The 16,245-nt window shown below is 57.9% G+C and overlaps 10 protein-coding genes across 10 annotated transcripts; 4 read left to right on the top strand and 6 right to left on the bottom strand.

The window, feature by feature from the left end:
• Positions 1–148: 148 nt before the first annotated feature.
• CMQ_5373 (ankyrin repeat-containing protein) lies at positions 149–1,329 on the bottom strand (the record flags this gene model as incomplete). Its single annotated transcript, XM_014319118.1, has 3 exons — positions 149–191; positions 278–861; positions 1,228–1,329. 3 exons carry the CDS (start codon positions 1,327–1,329, stop codon positions 149–151), a joined length of 729 nt encoding a protein of 242 aa, XP_014174593.1.
• Positions 1,330–1,553: 224 nt separating this feature from the next.
• CMQ_5258 (FAD-binding domain containing protein) lies at positions 1,554–3,021 on the bottom strand (the record flags this gene model as incomplete). Its single annotated transcript, XM_014319003.1, has 2 exons — positions 1,554–2,903; positions 2,962–3,021. The coding sequence occupies 2 exons, from the start codon at positions 3,019–3,021 to the stop codon at positions 1,554–1,556; spliced, it is 1,410 nt and encodes a 469-aa protein (XP_014174478.1).
• A 371-nt stretch (positions 3,022–3,392) lies between these two features.
• CMQ_5141 (high-affinity nicotinic acid transporter) lies at positions 3,393–6,171 on the bottom strand (the record flags this gene model as incomplete). Its single annotated transcript, XM_014318886.1, has 6 exons — positions 3,393–4,184; positions 4,507–5,324; positions 5,416–5,615; positions 5,671–5,921; positions 5,970–6,037; positions 6,084–6,171. 6 exons carry the CDS (start codon positions 6,169–6,171, stop codon positions 3,393–3,395), a joined length of 2,217 nt encoding a protein of 738 aa, XP_014174361.1.
• On the top strand, positions 3,395–4,313 carry CMQ_5281 (short chain dehydrogenase reductase; the record flags this gene model as incomplete). The annotated part of the gene is made up of 3 exons (XM_014319026.1): positions 3,395–3,403; positions 3,450–4,150; positions 4,295–4,313. The coding sequence occupies 3 exons, from the start codon at positions 3,395–3,397 to the stop codon at positions 4,311–4,313; spliced, it is 729 nt and encodes a 242-aa protein (XP_014174501.1).
• Positions 6,172–6,413: 242 nt separating the features above from the next.
• CMQ_5261 (2og-Fe oxygenase family protein) lies at positions 6,414–7,418 on the bottom strand (the record flags this gene model as incomplete). The annotated part of the gene is made up of 1 exon (XM_014319006.1): positions 6,414–7,418. One exon carries the CDS (start codon positions 7,416–7,418, stop codon positions 6,414–6,416), a length of 1,005 nt encoding a protein of 334 aa, XP_014174481.1.
• Positions 7,419–7,893: 475 nt separating this feature from the next.
• Positions 7,894–9,254, top strand: CMQ_5123 (rieske family domain containing protein; the record flags this gene model as incomplete). The annotated part of the gene is made up of 2 exons (XM_014318868.1): positions 7,894–8,693; positions 8,819–9,254. The coding sequence occupies 2 exons, from the start codon at positions 7,894–7,896 to the stop codon at positions 9,252–9,254; spliced, it is 1,236 nt and encodes a 411-aa protein (XP_014174343.1).
• A 90-nt stretch (positions 9,255–9,344) lies between these two features.
• CMQ_5181 (ankyrin repeat-containing protein) lies at positions 9,345–11,030 on the bottom strand (the record flags this gene model as incomplete). Its single annotated transcript, XM_014318926.1, has 1 exon — positions 9,345–11,030. One exon carries the CDS (start codon positions 11,028–11,030, stop codon positions 9,345–9,347), a length of 1,686 nt encoding a protein of 561 aa, XP_014174401.1.
• Positions 11,031–11,846: 816 nt separating this feature from the next.
• Positions 11,847–12,176, top strand: CMQ_5178 (uncharacterized protein; the record flags this gene model as incomplete). The annotated part of the gene is made up of 1 exon (XM_014318923.1): positions 11,847–12,176. One exon carries the CDS (start codon positions 11,847–11,849, stop codon positions 12,174–12,176), a length of 330 nt encoding a protein of 109 aa, XP_014174398.1.
• Positions 12,177–12,708: 532 nt separating this feature from the next.
• Positions 12,709–13,430, top strand: CMQ_5383 (uncharacterized protein; the record flags this gene model as incomplete). The annotated part of the gene is made up of 3 exons (XM_014319128.1): positions 12,709–12,893; positions 12,964–13,177; positions 13,296–13,430. The coding sequence occupies 3 exons, from the start codon at positions 12,709–12,711 to the stop codon at positions 13,428–13,430; spliced, it is 534 nt and encodes a 177-aa protein (XP_014174603.1).
• Positions 13,431–14,200: 770 nt separating this feature from the next.
• CMQ_5268 (cation/H+ exchanger) lies at positions 14,201–15,934 on the bottom strand (the record flags this gene model as incomplete). Its single annotated transcript, XM_014319013.1, has 1 exon — positions 14,201–15,934. The coding sequence occupies one exon, from the start codon at positions 15,932–15,934 to the stop codon at positions 14,201–14,203; it is 1,734 nt and encodes a 577-aa protein (XP_014174488.1).
• Positions 15,935–16,245: the final 311 nt, after the last annotated feature.

Raw genomic sequence — 16,245 nt, 5'->3', positions numbered from 1 at the left:
TCTATTATTGGGAAAACGGTAAACAGGCGAGCGTTCGACACTTTGCAAGTTAAATATTTCGCGGCGAAATACAATGTCGTTAAAATGCAGCCGAGATGACGGTGATATTCCAATATTTATGGTTGTTTTCCACTTATCCAACATCTCTCTAGTCGCGGGGTCTGTACAGCGAACTATCTCGCGAGTGCGAACTGTTGAGTCCAGATCATTGCCTTCCAGAGGAATGGCCACGGTGCTCATAAAGTCACCTTCGAGACCGCAGAACAGTGCTGCATACCAAACATAGCGAAGTTGTGCCATCTGTAGCGCATGCTGTCTGCGGAGACACAGCCTAACACCAGGATACACTGGCAGGTCCAGGCGGATGGTCGTGTTGCCAATCTGAGCAGGAAGCTTGGCATCGTACTGATTTAACATATAAAAATCGGAGCCAAACGGGGTTGGAACAAACAGACCAGACTCAACAAAGTCCTTGGGGGAGCTCGCCAACAGTCCGAGCTCCTCCCGTTCTTCGGCATCTTCCCATTTCGGAGGCGTGTCAGCCCAGGCCTTGTCCTCCGGATACAGCCAAGAGACCTTTTCAACAACGGCCCCCCAGGCGTATATGGTGTGGTCCTCGGGGTAAGCCTGAATAATGGCAAGCTGGAGCCTCCGGAAGGCCTTGGTACCTTCTCCGTAGACCGAGGGCATGTTGATGTCGAAGATACCGAAGAGACAGTAGGCGATATCTTCTTTGCGAGTGGTTTGGCGACGTGAAGCCCAGGACATTCTCTGGGCGATGCTGGCTGTGAAAATATCGTGTCCGGTGAGGTACTTCTCGGCGATACGTGTAATGGACGAGAGCAGGCTGCAAAAGTCTGTCTTGGAACCAATGTACTCCCAGTTCTTAGAGTAAAATCGAACAATCTTAGGCGCAACCAGCTCCTGAAGAGTCCAGCCACGAGTGAACCAGCGGCTCCTGCTAATGTCTGATTCGAATACAGGCTCATTTCTTTGGCGGGCTGTGACCGACACGTCGGCTAAATAGGCATAGCAGACGGTAGATATCTGATACCAGCGGAACATGGAGTTGATTGACTCGGAGAGCTCGGCGCTGTCGCTCTTGTCGATGCAGCACGTGTCAATCCAGACCCAGTCGATCTTATCCCGAATCGCCTGCTGGCAGGTATAATTTATTTTCGTCCATCCCTCTCCTGTCCCAGGCAAGAGTATCTCGGCGAATTTGACCTCCTCTTTGCCCCAGGTGTGGGACAAGATTGCGAACGGTGGGAAGTCGTCCTCGGACAGAAAATATTCCATCTTCAGGGTGCGGGCGTTGAGCAGTCTCATGATTGAAGCTTATTAGTTTCGCAGTAATGTGATCAATTATGTAATGCAATCGTACACGATCTTTCAAGAGCAGATTGTTTTCCTCTCTGGACGAAGTCCTCCTCTTGAAACGAGCAGCTCAGCCACACCCCACCCGAGCGCATCGTGAGATGCTGTAATTGGGCGATAAGACAACCCCGGCGCGTAAAGTGGAATCATTCTGATCATGTATTGGACAAGCTACCCTATATGTTTGCCTTGATGTCCTTTGGCACCGCATCCCAATGGTCCTCGACGTCCTTCCACATGTCGTAAGTCAGCAGCCAGCGCGCAACGCCGTGGTAGCGCCACGGGAATGGATCGTCGCCGGTCTCGTCGGACACGGGCAGGACGGGCTTTTCCTGGGCAAGCCACTGGCGGTCGACCTCATCGTAGTGGGCCATCTTGGCATCCCGGGCGACCTGGTCGGGGCCGTCGGGCATATGGTACATGTGCTGGTTGTAGGTGCCGCGCTGGACGACCTTTTCGGTGCGGGCACGCCGACAGGCCTCGTAGACGGCGAGGGCATGGCGCTTGGATGCGGCCGACTTGTCAGTGAGGCGGGCGAGACAGAGACCGAGCACGCCAGCGTCCTCGAGGGCCATGCCTGCGCCGCTGGCTAGATAGGGCAGGGTCGCGTGAACGGCGTCGCCGGTGAGGGTGAAGCTGGCGGCCGGATGGGACCAAGTAGGCTCGAGGCCAGGACGGATGCAGAGGCGCCATTTGAGCACTTCGGCCTCGGCACAGAGACCGAGGAGCTTCTCGATGCGTGGGTCCCAGCCGGCGTAGAGGTCGCGCATCTCCTGAGCGGTTCCAGTGCCAGTGGAGGCAAGCTGACCGGGCGGCAGGTTGTCTGGCACGAGGAGGACCATGTTGAGCTGCTTGCCACCTCGGAGGACGTAGTTGACGGCGTGGGTCTCGGGTCCGACCCAGTAGTTGACCTGTGGGTTCTGCACCATCTCGCGCAGTTCCGGGTCATCCATCATGGCGGCCGTGTCGAGCAGCAGCCGGTAGGCAAGATCGCCCGTCGGCGTGGGCGGGTCTTCGTGGCCGACGAGGACCTCACGCAGCTGCGAGTTGATTCCGTCAGCGCCGACGACGAGGTCGCCCGAGACAGTGCGGCCATTGGCCAGATGGACGGTCGCCGACGACTGGCCGTCGCTCTCGAGGACGGTCACGTTGACGGCTCGCGCGCTCGTCTGGACCACGGCACCCAGCTCGACGGCCCGATCCAGCAGCACGCGATGCAGGTTGGCACGATGAAAATCCCAGAAGACACCATGGGAGGCCTTGCCATACGCATGGTAGTCCATGGAGGCCAACCGGTTGCCCTTCCAGCCGAAGAAGTTGCAGGTCTGCGGCCGGGTGGCAAACGGGTCCAGTCGGTCCTGCAGGCCCCAGGCAAACAGCACGCGGGCTGAGTTGGGCAGGACCTGGATACCGGCGCCAATCTCGCCAATTTGTGACGTGCTCTCGAGCACGGTGACATCGTGGCCGGCCAGCAGCACGGCAATGGCCGCGCCGAGGCCACCAAGGCCGGCACCGACGACGATGACCTGGAAATTAGCGGGCGACGAGACTAGACGAGAGGAGCGCAGAGAAGAGACGACACACCTTCAATTTGCTCGATGCATCACGCTGCACTTGCTCCTGCACTCGATATTCGGTTGCCATCTTGCTGCTCAGACTTGCCGATGTCGTCTCAGCCGGTCATCTCTCCCAGCAGCTGCCTGATACATATCACCGATCCTCTCCCGCTAATTGGCCATGTCATACGAGCTGTCGGACAGAACAGCTGCATAACGTGCGGGCCACTGTGCTACTGTGGACTACTGTGGATTGCTGGGGCTGGGCACCGGCCTACTGCTGAAGTGGGAGCGATAACCACTCCCACTTCTCCATCCTTGACGCCCGACGGCCGAGCGATGCCAAGTCCGCCGCTAAGCCGCATCGCTGTTCTTATACCCGCACGCAGCTCAAATACACTACTGACGAGAAGTCGGGAGAACTGTGAAGATTCCCCCAGCAGACAACCAACACCACCATCATGTCCAAGGTGAGTTAGCCTCCCACCTCCATCTCGACGCCCGCTGACACCCCAGTTCTCGCTCAAAGGCCGCATGGCCCTCGTGACCGGTGGTGCTCGTGGCTGTGGTCTGGCCTTTGCCCAGGGTCTCGCCGAAGCCGGCGCCGATGTGGCCGTCTTTGACGTGCTCGACCCTGTCGCCGGCTTTGCCGAGATCGCCACCAAGTATGGCGTTCAGACCAAGGCCTACAAGGTCGACGTTACCTCGTACGAGGCTCTCGAGGCCGGCTTCGCCCAGCTCAAGGCCGACTTCGACGGCCGTCTCGACATCCTGGTCGCCTGTGCCGGCGTCAACCAGCACGTCCAGTTCCTCGACACCACGCCCGCCAACTTCGAGCGCCTGCTCGGCGTCAACGTCAAGGGCGTCTACTTCACCGCCCAGCTGGCCGCTAAGCAGATGATCGCCAACGGCACCAAGTGCGGCAGCATCGTTCTCGTCGCCAGCATCGCCTCCTACATGGCCATCCGCTCCCAGTGGTCGTCTGCCTACTGCGCCACCAAGGGCGGCGTCCGCGCCATGGTCCCGCCCATCGCCGCCGAGCTGCACCAGTACGGCATCCGTGTCAACTCCGTCAGCCCCGGCTACGTCCGCACCGAGATGACCGCCCCGTTTCCCGACCTGCTCGAGAGCTGGAAGGATGAGATCATGAACCATCGCGTCGCCGAGCCAGATGACATCAAGGGCGCCGCCGTCTTCCTTGCGAGCGATGCGAGCATGTGAGTACTCTGTGTGTGTGTATCCAATCGAACTCTGCTAACAAACAGGTACTGTACTGGAACCGACATTCGCGTCGACGGAGGCGTAACTAAGTGGTAGATTAGTAATAAATGACAAATGACAACGTGCCGTGGAGTGACTAGGAGTGAGGACGAGGCGTGACAAACGAGTAGTATGATACGAATGTCCAACAAGTGTTGTTGCAACAAACAGTAACTAAATGAATGAATGCATACACGCTTGCCCTAAATAGTACAAATCTTTCTATCACTGCACAAGTCTATATCGAGCCCATTCTGCCTATTCTGCCAATTCTGACCATAACAATCACCTACACAAAGTATCGAAACCTCACATCCTTCACTCCCTCTAGCTCTTGCGTGTCCACCTGCTCGGCCGATAGCCGCACACCCTGCGCCTGATCCCGCCGGCCGTTCTCTGCCCTCATCCAGAGCCCTAGCCAAAGCGTGAAGACGATGCAAACGACATTGCAGCAGGCTGTCGCGATGAGTGTCGGCGCATACCGGGGCGCGTACTGGGTGCGGAACGTGGCCGCCGAGAGTATGCCGGCGATGTTGCCAAGCCCGACGAGGAGGCCCGTCGTCGCCGCCCGCGACGACTCCCGCAGGTTGTTGTTGTTGTGCCAGCTGTGCACAAGGCAGCTGGGGATATAGGCCCCCGAGCAGAGAAGAAAGCAGGAAAAGTAGGCCACAGCTCGATGCGCCTCGGCGTCGATGGCCACCAGGATGATGAGCCCGGCCAGGCTGAGCAGCAGGCTGCCGATGATGTGAAACGTGCGCTCACGACGACGATCCGAGCTGTACGTCACGGCCAGCAACACGACGAAGCCGGCCACGTTCGGCGGCACTGTCAGCAGGTTCGTCTTGACCGTGCTGTAGCCGAGGCGGCGCAGAACGAGCGGCAGGAAGTTGGCTGTCGTCGCAAAGGCCACCGGGTACGTGAAGCTGATGACGCACCAGAGCGCAAACTGCCACTCGCGCCACGTCGCCAGACAGGCCTGCAAGTCCAGGCGCTCGCCCACGGCCGAGGAGCCGTCACGGAGAGAGCGCTGCGATGCGACTGCCCTCTCGTCTGCACTCAGAAACCAGGCTGTCTGCGGGCTTGCTGGCAGCCACAGAAAGGCGGCGAGGCCAAAGAGTACAGTCATTCCGCCTGGTGAGGTTAGACCAGAGGAGGGAGGTGACGGATGGAGGAAAAGCAGAAACACCAATGAAAACTGATATAGGTCAGAGACAAGACTCACCCTCAATAATAAAGAGCCACTGCCAACCCTTGACGTGAGGATCGTCAATCTGGAAGACGCCAAAGGCCAACACACCAGAGAAAGCTCCTGCCAGCAAGGCACTGCCAAAGTAAAGCGCAATCCGGAAGCCCAGCTCGCCACGTGTGCAGAAGAGCGTGAGGTAAAAGACCGTCCCGGCGAAAAAGCCGGCCTCAAAGACGCTGCCGTCGAACATCAGCACGGTTTCTCTTCCACGCTCGTTCCGATACCACCTACCTCAGAATCAACCGCACCACCAGCATGCTCGCAAAGCTGCGACAGCCCACCTGGATCAGCGACATGGCACCCCAGCCGGTCATCAGCACCGGCAACACCGTGCGGCCGGAAAAATGCTTAGTCAGCAGGTTCAGGGGCAGGTCGAACAGGCCGTTGGGGATGTAGAACAGCAGCACGAGCAGCGAGTACTGCTCGCCGACAAGGTGCAAGTCCTTGCCCATGCCATCGGTCTGGGCGTTGGCCAGATTGCTCTGACGGTTAGCGGGTGTGTTTGGGTGCGTGTGTGTGCATCAACATACCCGGTCGATGGAGTTGAAAAAGTACATGGCACTCAAAAAGGGAAGCAGCCAGAGATCCATCTTGCGGACTGGATAATCAGCAAACGTCACAGCGGGTGCGGCTGGCTTTCCTACCGTATGCCCGTTCGAGGGCGGGCGAAAGGATGACTTGGCTGATTTCGGCAGCCAAAGTCGTGTCCGTAGTGATGGCGTGCTTCTCCATGGCGGTATGGATGCTACTCTTCTTCACACGTTCTCACGCGGGACAGCCAGCTTTATTCTCATCCTGCGTCTCTACACCGATGGTGCGTTGATAAGCAGAAGTGGAAGTGGGGATGTCGATCGCTGCAGGTTTCACTGGATTTGATTGCAATGTTGCACTTCTTTTTCTTGTCAGTTCTACAATACATGAGCTGTGCTGGGGTGCATCCTCTTCTCCCCCCCTCCGGCCCCCCTACTACCCCCTCACGCAGACCCTGCCAGCTTGGCCTTGAACAGCTGCGCCCGGCCGTAGGACTCGGCATACGACGCGCTGACGGCGGCCTCGACGGTGATGGGCGGGAACTTGACGGCATCGCCGGGCGCCAGACAGGTCGGGATGCAGTCGACAACGTAGTCGGGATTGCCCGAGATGAAGACCGGGATGCTGTAGCGCTCCTTTCCGGACTTGTTGATGACGCGGTGGATGTTGCTGCGGTACCGCTCGTTTGTCCAGCGCTGCATCAGGTTGCCCAGATTGACGACCAGCGCGCCCGGCGTCGGCTCGACGTCAATCCAAGTGTGCGAACCGGCGTCTAGAACCTGCAGTCCATCCACGGTGTCCTGGAGCAGCAGCGTGATGGCGCCGAAGTCGGTGTGGGCGCCGATGCCGCGCGCCAGCTTCTCGTCCGCGTCCGCCGGCTGCGACGGATAGTGCAGGTAGCGCATCGTGGCCACGGCGCCCTGCATGAACTGGCCAAAGTAGTCCTCCGGCAGGTCCATCGAGAGCGCCAGTGCACGCAGCAGATCGGCCGCCAGCCCCAGTGCCGACTGGTAGTAGTTCATCGAGGCCGACTGAAAGCTGGCCAGATCGGCGCCCAGAGCTGCCGGCCACTGGTTCGGGCCGCTGTTCAGCCGTCGCTGCACAAAGTACGGATGCGTCTCAGCGATCTCGTCGCCAATGTAGAAGCCCTCCTTCAGCTCCGGCTCCGTGCCCTCCTCCAAGATCTGCGACCGCAGCATCTCGTAGCCACGGTTCCACGTGTTGTTGTTCTTGCTGACCGCATCCTTGTCGGCCTGCGGCAGCGCAAAGAACCGCTTCACCGCGTCCATCACTGCCTTTTGCTGGTCCAGCGGCACGCTGTGGCCCACGATCTGGAAGAAGCCATTGTGCAGACAGCTCGTCCGGATCTGGTCCACTACCGCCTTCTTCTTTGCGGCGTCGTCCGAGTAGAAGCCAGAAAAGTCGATCAGAGCGATCTGGGCGGCCATGGTGGATGGCAGCTGTTAGAATGTGTGCAGTGATTCCCGACTCTGTCGTATGATGCACTACTCGAACGCAACGGCTTGTATTCTATAGTACCTGCATCTGTACAAGGCTGCCGCTCTAGCGCTTTCTCAACAGTCCGGCCAGCTGTCCGAGGCAGCTCCTATATCGCAGCCGCCCATCCATGAAGAATGGGGGAGCTTGGCAGCGCAAAACGTACGATGGAGGCCGGCAAGCTGTGCCGAAAGCACTAAAGACAAGCCTTATCGTGGGCGCGACGAGAAGTGGGGAGTCTAGTCGGTTTTTCATCAGCAAATCGTATTACCGAACAGGTCAGCGGGTAGGCTCGGCAGAAGATAGTGAGGATGATGATACGGCAGATGTAAGTTGAAGAGGGACAGACATACGATGAGGAAGACGGAGAAAGCGAAGAAGAGAAGTAAAGGGAAAGAAAGCCTCACGCTACCAACCACAACCATCATGTTTCGCTTCCTAGGCCTCTCTCAGGATGCTTCTCCGGCCAAGCCACTGCCCAGCCGTGGCCTCGCCTCGTCCTGGTATCGCAGCCCGGCCATGTACGAGCTCGAGCGCCGCGCCGTCTTCTCGCAGCGCTGGCTCCTCATGACGCACACGCTGCGCTTCACCAAGGCTGGCGACTACGAGTCCTTTACCGTCGCCGGCTTCTCCTTCTTCCTTGTGCTTGATCGCACCGGCCGCATCAACGGCTTCCACAACATCTGCCGCCACCGCGCCTACCCAATCGTCGAAAAGGCCTGCGGCAACGCCGCCGTACTCAGCTGCAAGTACCACGGCTGGTCCTACTCCTACCAGGGTGGCCTCGCCAAGGCCCCTCGCTTCGACACTGTCGATGGCTTCGACCGCGCCCAGCACGGCCTCCTGCCTGTCCACGTCCACGTTGACCGCGCCGGCTTCGTCTGGGTCAACCTCGAGGCCGGCACGCCCTCCGTGCCCTGGTCCGACGACTTTGCTGGCGTCGACTCCACCATGGCAGACACCTACGGCTTCTCCGGCTACCACTTCGATCATCGCTGGGACATCGACCTCGACGCCAACTGGAAGGGCGTGGTCGAGAACTACAACGAGTGCTACCACTGTCCGACATCCCACCCGCTCATCGCCGGCGTCTCCGACCTTACAAAGTATACCGTCGAGCCCAAAGCTGGCGCTTTTCAGCACACCATCGTCAACAAGGCCGAGTCCGATGGCAACTTCCGCCGCTCCATCGTCTACCTCTACCCATTGACCTCTATCACAGTCACGTGAGTCATCTTTGTGTTTGCCTGCATATATGTGAATATGCGTTCTTGCACATACGCATATACGCATATACACATACGCACGTTCGCTTACTCTCATGCCCTCTCACCCACACTAACTCTCCCAGCGATAACTTCTTCTACATCCAGCGCATGGTTCCCACATCTGCCACCACCACGCGCATAGAGAACGACGTGTTCCGCCATGAAAAGGCCACGGACGCCGAGTTCCAGGCCATCCTCGACTTCTACCATCAGGTCCTCGGTGAGGACAAGACCCTCTGCGACAATGCTCAGGCCAACATCAACGCCGGAGTCTATGTCAATGGCGAGTTTCACCCGCAAAAGGAAAAGGGGCCCCTCTACTTCCAGGATACCGTCCGGACACAGGTAATGGCCCATCGCGCCAAGGAGGAGAAGCAGGACGGCCGCCCGATCTGGCCGGCCACACCCAAGATCGCCGGCGAGATGAAGACGGACAAGCTCGACGAAGAGGAGCGCTTCTGCGCCGGCCTCGAGGCTGCCGGCGGTTGCGCCGCCTCCAAGTCAGAGTTGGCCTGGTAGTCAGAGGACAGCAGAGCAGAAGAGGCAAGAGCATCAGAACATCAATGTATTATTGTACCACCATGGTAAGACCAAAGGCCAAACGATTTTTTAGTGTGTGTTCGTATCGGCGTTTCGGGGAGAAAAAGGTGAAAGTCCTGCAAATTCTCCGGGCTTCGCCCCGCGAAGAGGCCATTCGCGCTCGGTCATCTCGTCGTGAAGTCGTCGGTTGGTTTCGGTCTGTAGCTTTGCTGCCGCCTCGACGAGCGCCCGGATCGTTGAGCGCGTATGTGCATGCAGATGCATGTGAAGTTGCGAGTGCAGGTGCGAGTGCAGATGCGAGTGCATATGCGCATACACATGCATCTGCCCGTACATTGGCTCTTCTCGCCCCTTCCCCTTTCCCATTCTCCTCTCCCTCTCCGCCTCCTCCTCCAGCTGCTTCTTCTCCTCTGCCTCCGCCCACATGAGGGCCGTGCGGCCTGTCCGGTCATGGCGAATCACGTCAATATCCGGCTGCACCAGCAGCAGTTGCACCACCGCCTCCGATCCGGCCTGGATCGCGTACATCAGCGCCGTGCGCCCCAGATTGTCAGTGCGGTTGACGTCCACTACAATATTGTCGTCGTTGTCCGCATAGTCGCTGTCGTAATCGTCCATTTCGTCATCTTCACTGCCCTCCTGCCCATTGCTGCCCAACTGACCGACTGCACCCTCGGCTTGGCCTGACGAACCACCGGAAGAACCCTCACCAAAGTCGCCACCAAATCCACCATCCTCCTCCTCGTCGGCCTTGGCAGTGTTGGTCGACAGTAGCAGCGAGGCCACGATCACGTCGCCGTTCTCGGCTGCAATCGAAAGCGGTGTGCGCAGCTCATACGTCGGCAGGTCTGCGTCTGCAACCCCGTGGCGCAGCAGAAGTGCCACCACGTCCGCATGGCCGTAGATCACCGCCTGCATCAGCGGCGAGCAGCCGACGTACGAATTATCCGCCCAAAGGTCATCGTCCACCGTGTAGCCATAACGGTCCACCCGCCCGTCCGCTCCTTCCGGTCTTTCTTGCTCGTCGTCTTCCGTCTCTATCTCAAAGTCATCCTCGTCATCTTCGTCTTCGTCCGCTAACAGTAGCCGCACAATATCAAAGTGTCCTCTACGGCATGCGTGCGTCAGCGGCGCATATCCGTCGCAGTCGGGCACGTCGCGCTCTGCCACCATCTCGGCCGTCGGCTGCAGCTTCTCGTCGTTTTCAAAGGCCGCCATCAACATCCGCACGATCACAAGATGTCCCATGCCCGCAGCGAGCGAAAGTACCGTGCGGCCGTGGTATTGAGGCGTCAACGGGAAACCACCGGCCGCCAGCAGTTGTGCCACCACGATTGTGTGGCCTTCAGCCACGGCGTGCCACACGGGCGAGCAAGACATGTGGTCACGCGCGTCCAAATCCAGCCAGCCGGTGCCGTGCCGGTCGTTATTGCTGCTGATGCGACGACCGCCTCGGGGATTGGCCCACGGTGACGTCAGCACCATGGCCAACATGCCTGTGTAGCCTCTCCGGCAGATCCAATGCAGCGGGTACATGTTGTTGGGGTTGCGTGGACCGCCAGCCGCTGCCAACGTCGACTCATTGATGCCGCTCATCTGCTGCGCCTGCCAAATACCCTCACGGTAGAGTTCGCGCAGCAACATGTGGTAGTACAGGTGACGGCAGAGCATCAAACTGTAGAGGGAGCTCGTGTCCAGATGGCTGACCACTTGGTGCAGCAGCTCGTTGGGAATTGCCGTCAGAGAATACTCCATGATGTTGGGCGTGAAAGACACGACAATAAGGTGATAGGCAGATGAGGCGTTTCAATTGGGAACGTTATTGGGATGGCATGGGGATGAAGATGATGGTGAAATACATTCTCGAAAGAGAGGGAGAAGAAAGGAGCAAGACGAGAATTAATAGCAAAAACGGAAGGGGGAGTGGGAGGAAAGAACAAATGTTCAGCTGAGAAGAAGGAACGCCCGCCCATACCTGCCATTTCAAGCCACGGGCGGGGGACAACAATATGGTGGGTGACATAATCCAATGGTAAGTCCAAAGTTTACACGTCAACCTCCCCTCCTAAATGACCTGCATGCAACGCGCCATGGGCGAACGTGGGACAAAAGCCAGCTCTGGGCGAATCACGTCTGTATTCTTGTGAGATGTCGACCCGGGGGGGCAGCCAAAAAGTGTGCCACACCACTGCCGCAGCGTTGCAGCCAGCTCCACCCCGCTGGCCGTCTACGGCTCTCTCTCGACGCCACGGCCTGCAGCCAGGTCTCGTTCTGACACCGGTGTGCTGTTATTTATGCTGTTCCGCTCCCATTCCATCGATTCCGCGCTCTCTAGCACGCCCCATGACCTCGAGGCCTGCCCGATTGTGTCGTTCAGGTCGCGCCTTCTTCTGCGTCTGTGCACTCCAGCTCGCAGGCGAGCCAGGTCCGAAAAGGTGCATCATGTCCGTCTAATCCCCCCATGGGCAATTCAGATCAGAAAATGGGGCTGCGCTTTGTCGGACGCCTGCCTTGTGCTGCGTCGGCCGTCGACCCAGCGACAAGAGTGGTCGAACTGAGGTGATCTGATCGATGGGCTGTTTCATCTGCGATGCCTCGCCGAGTAATGCGTTTGCATGGGATGAGCAGTCCAAGCCGGCAGCTTTCCATAGCCGCATCACACGGCCTCGGAAAGAACATCCGGGCACCGATATCATCTCAGTGACTGGGCTGCCCAAGGGCACATATTCAAGCACCAGACAAGGATCTAGCACCAGGGATGAAGCTCTGTACATTATGAGGCTGGAGCACAAGGCTGGTGCGTACTCCTTGCTCTTTCCGCCAACTGCCACGACGGTCGTGAGGCGAGAACTCAGAGCCCTGAGGTCCTTCAGGATCAGCCGCCTTGCTCATCAGAAATGAGGCAGCTGCTGGACGACCGCTCGGTCCACGCTTTCTCGTGTTAGCCTCGCGTGGCCCCTTGCAGAGTTAGCCTTATCTTTCCCAACGTAGTCCTCCACAGCGGCACGCTTTCTCCCATTCAAACCTTCGCATCGCAATTTTTCATCCTGAGAGGGGCAATCCAATTCGGGCCAGTATCGTCAAGGTCAAACAACGTACTGAGAGGCTGCAAAACACATTTGAAGTTCGTAGACAGTGAGAACGGCGTAGAGACTTCCTTCACGACGACAGCATGACACTTTCGCTAGCCATAACCCTCTTAAGCCACAACCGTTGCAAACGATGCAACGAATCCATTACCCACAAATAAGCGTGAAGATATCTTGCAACGCCTGCGCGGGGCCGTTGGCCCGTGCCCTTCTGTATTTAGCGTCCATGGGGCACAACAGTCCAGCGCCTCAATTCTGAGCACAACAAGACAACATGCGTCCACAAGTCGACCAGTCAGCTTCCGGTAAGCTTCTCGCCCCGGCACGTTGCACACCCTCACGCAATGCCCGAACCAGGGCTATACACACTCCGCATTATCGCCTATGACAGCAGAGTCCAGATTGACACCTATCCGTTAGCTCCTGCACGTATGCTGGGCATTGAGTGTCCGTTGCTAAACGCCAAACGCAAGCTGGACGACGTCCTTGCTCCTAAAACTCTGCCCACGGGCTTCCTACAGCAACTGGGGTACATAGTCCAGCCTTCGGTCTGCTTTTATATGATTTAATCTAATCTGCAATTAGAAATCGGTCTGTAGGCACAAGCCGTTTGCCGCATTCGCACCCATCTCGACAATTTCGGCTCGAATACAAAACTCCTCCAACCACACCTACGATGACCACGAAAATGCGATAGCCAGACAAGAGCGAAGCTACTCTCTGACCTCTGCCTTCCTCTACAACGTAATATCTGGCGAAGCTGAGGCAGGAAACGTGTCACCACCAGCTCGTTGTCGATGGAGGGCAGCCGTGGTATGCAGCTGGCCTGCCTGAGAAGATTTCGAGACACCCTGGAGAGTACCCTGGCCATTCTGGCGACTGGGACGGGCTCAAGCGCAGTTGCTACGATGGTCACAATCGCGAGTAGCAGGCCAGGAGACAAGACTTCGACGGGAGCGTGTTCGAGTACACTGAGTGGGCCATGAGATTCCTTTCGAACCTATTTTCCTACGAGGCACCAGTCCAAATCGAGTTCGACGACGTTCTAAGCAACAAGACCGCCTGACTACCTAGTTCGAATGCCTGACCTACGAGTACAACACCTATGCCAGATACAGGCGTGGCGAGAAATGGATAGCACAGGCCAAGCTGGAGACAGTCAAGCAGGTCCACGACCTCATACACACATTCATTACGAGAACACAAAGTTACCGATAGGATAGCCGGAAAGCGGAGCTACATGCCATCCTTCTGTAGCGGAAACGAGAGTAGATTCCGCTGAAGGAGTCGTCTCTCTCAACGCTGGACACGGCCGCAGTTCCCCGGAGACCGACGAGAAACACTCGCAACAATAGCATGACCGCCTCAACAGCCAGACAGAGAAGTCCCACAAGCCAGAACCCACTACCGGACCTCCCTCAAGTATTGGGCAGCTTTGTTGCAGCTCTCGGCTTGCGGCCCGCCAACTCGTCCAGTGTCGCTTTGGATCCACGAAGCTTCTGAGGACCACGCGACAGTGACACACCAACACCTGTGCCACCTGTTCTCAGGCATCATCGTTGGCAGACAGAGGTGGAGCGTAGCAGAGAGAGCAGCAGCCATCGCGCCCAGTCAACATGGAGTACTCCGTAATGGCAAATGAAAGGCGAGGTAGCTGGGACAGGCACTGACACCAAACAACCACACATTCCTCCTACTCGTGCAACGTGCGGTAGCCTGCTGAAAGTCGGCTTACATGACGTGATATGCGTCCGGTTCCGGCATACAAGTACGCTGTACAGATGTTATGGTGGGGTTCTGTGCTTTACCTCTTACTCCATGGCTAAAGACACGTTCCTAATGCGAATCTGAACGAATCCCCCAGACCCCCAGAACGTCTCGGCCTGCTGCCTGCCCCTCTAGCCTCCTCACTCGACGGACGAGCAGTCCCACACAAGGCGGCCCGAGAAGGGTACAGAGGACAATGGCCCATGTGACAAGGAGAAACACGTCCGACGTGCCCGAGTCCATCTCCTGGCCAAAGACGCCGTGACTCTGAGCAACGGCCGCGATCAGAAAGCCGATCTCGCCCCGGGGCACCATGGCCACGCCTAAGATCGCTGCTGGATAAAGGGACAGAGGCTTTGGGGGGTTGAGCAGCGTGTTTCTCTCTTTGGACTTCTCCTCGGGAGACGGCAGTGTGCCTGTGTCGGCCCTCGATGAAGCTGGAGGCTTGCGTTCGTGCAGCTCCACTTCGGTTGTGTCTTGTCTGGCCTCTGATGCTTTCAGTTGCCGGTTCTTCACCATGCTGCGTATCCAAATTCCGACATCCGGGAATCGAACGAGCCACAGCCCACAGACGAGCTTGCCGATGCACATCAGAACGGCATACACGATGCCCTTCCACACGATCTCGCCCACAAACATCTTCGTCACAGGGATGGAGAAGCCAATGGAAGCAAAAAAGAAGGGCTGCAGCACCCATTTGGCCGCAGGGCGGTAGTAGTGGTCGAAGATGTCACAGCCGGAAGTCAAGGGTGCATTGCCTCTGGTGTTGCCTGAAGCATCACCATCACGCACCGATCCATGATCGTCAGACACGGCATCGTCGCTGCAGTGCAGCACTTCCGAGTCCCACCAACTGATAATAGCGCCAGCAACGTATGCGGCAAACAAATTCGACGTCCTGGCATAGCTGGCCCCGGCTACCATGGCTACGAGGAGTGCTGTGTGCAAGACGAGGGCCGTTGCACTCTGTCGAAATAGCCAGCTGATGCGGGCGTCCTCATGTGCTGATCGCCAGCTGTTAAGGGCTGCCGTGGCTGGCTGCACCACGAAGCGGCAGAGAAGTACGGCAACGACAGCAAAGGCCACCGAGACCAGCACAGGACGGACAACAGTGGCCGCTGAGACGTCGGTTGCGCCCGCTGAACGGGGACCTAAACTGGCAATTACCTGCACCATGACGAGGCCGACGACGTCATCCAGCATGGCCGCACCGGCAAGCACGACGCCCAGCCGCGTGGCTGCGAGACCGCTCGTGCGCAGGACCGTGAATGCGGTGCCAAGGCTGGTCGAACAGAGTGCCGCACCTGCAGCAAAAGCCGCCAGCGAGGAAGAGGATGTGCCATTGCTGGTGACGAGACGCAGCAGCACAAACGAGAGCCCGATGGGGGCCGCGATACCAGTAGCCGCAACGCTCGCCGACAGGGCAATGTTTGCACGAAGAGAGGGGAACGCTGTCGATAGGCCGCCTAGATAGGAGTCAGCAGGGCAAACTTGTGCATTTTCTTGGGGGAGTGGGGTGGTTTCAGCTAAGTCTTTCCAGACGAGCCCACCTTCGTAGACCAGTAGGATCAATCCCAAGTAGCCAATCTGCACCACGGCGTGCTCTGTGTTGAGCGAGAGGATGCCGGCGCCCGGAGTTCCCCAGGCCATACCGATGAGGATCTGGCCAACGAGGCCACTGTAGAGCAGTGCATCAAGCGCCCAGTTGAGGACATTAAGCAGCAGCAGGAAGAACGTCTGTACGAGGACCACGCGGATGGGGGGCTCTTCATATGCGAGTGCTGCAGCATATGTGATCGGCATGCTGGGCGGCGACGTCTAGGAATTGCTGGCGTCCAAGATGTGTACGGAGAAAGGTTGTGGATATTTTCATCACAGCACTGTCTATATACTGTATGCAGACTGTGCTGTCGAATGGACCAGACCAAAATGGGAGGGGCATGCACGATTATGCCGTGTGATGGAAGAATACATGTGCTGTGTGGTGTCGAATGAGCCAGACCAGAATGGGAGGGGCGTGCACGATTATGCAGTGTGGTGAAAGAATACATGTACTGTGTGGCGCAGGGGGCTATTTAGTACGTGTTTTGACGCACGTCTGCATATCCTAGAAG

The sequence above is a fragment of the Grosmannia clavigera genome (assembly GCF_000143105.1).
Source record: "Grosmannia clavigera kw1407 unplaced genomic scaffold GCSC_132, whole genome shotgun sequence".
NCBI lineage: Eukaryota > Fungi > Ascomycota > Sordariomycetes > Ophiostomatales > Ophiostomataceae > Leptographium > Leptographium clavigerum.
The sequence above is the reverse complement of the archived record's forward strand: the minus strand, read 5'-3'. Positions and strand labels throughout refer to the sequence as shown.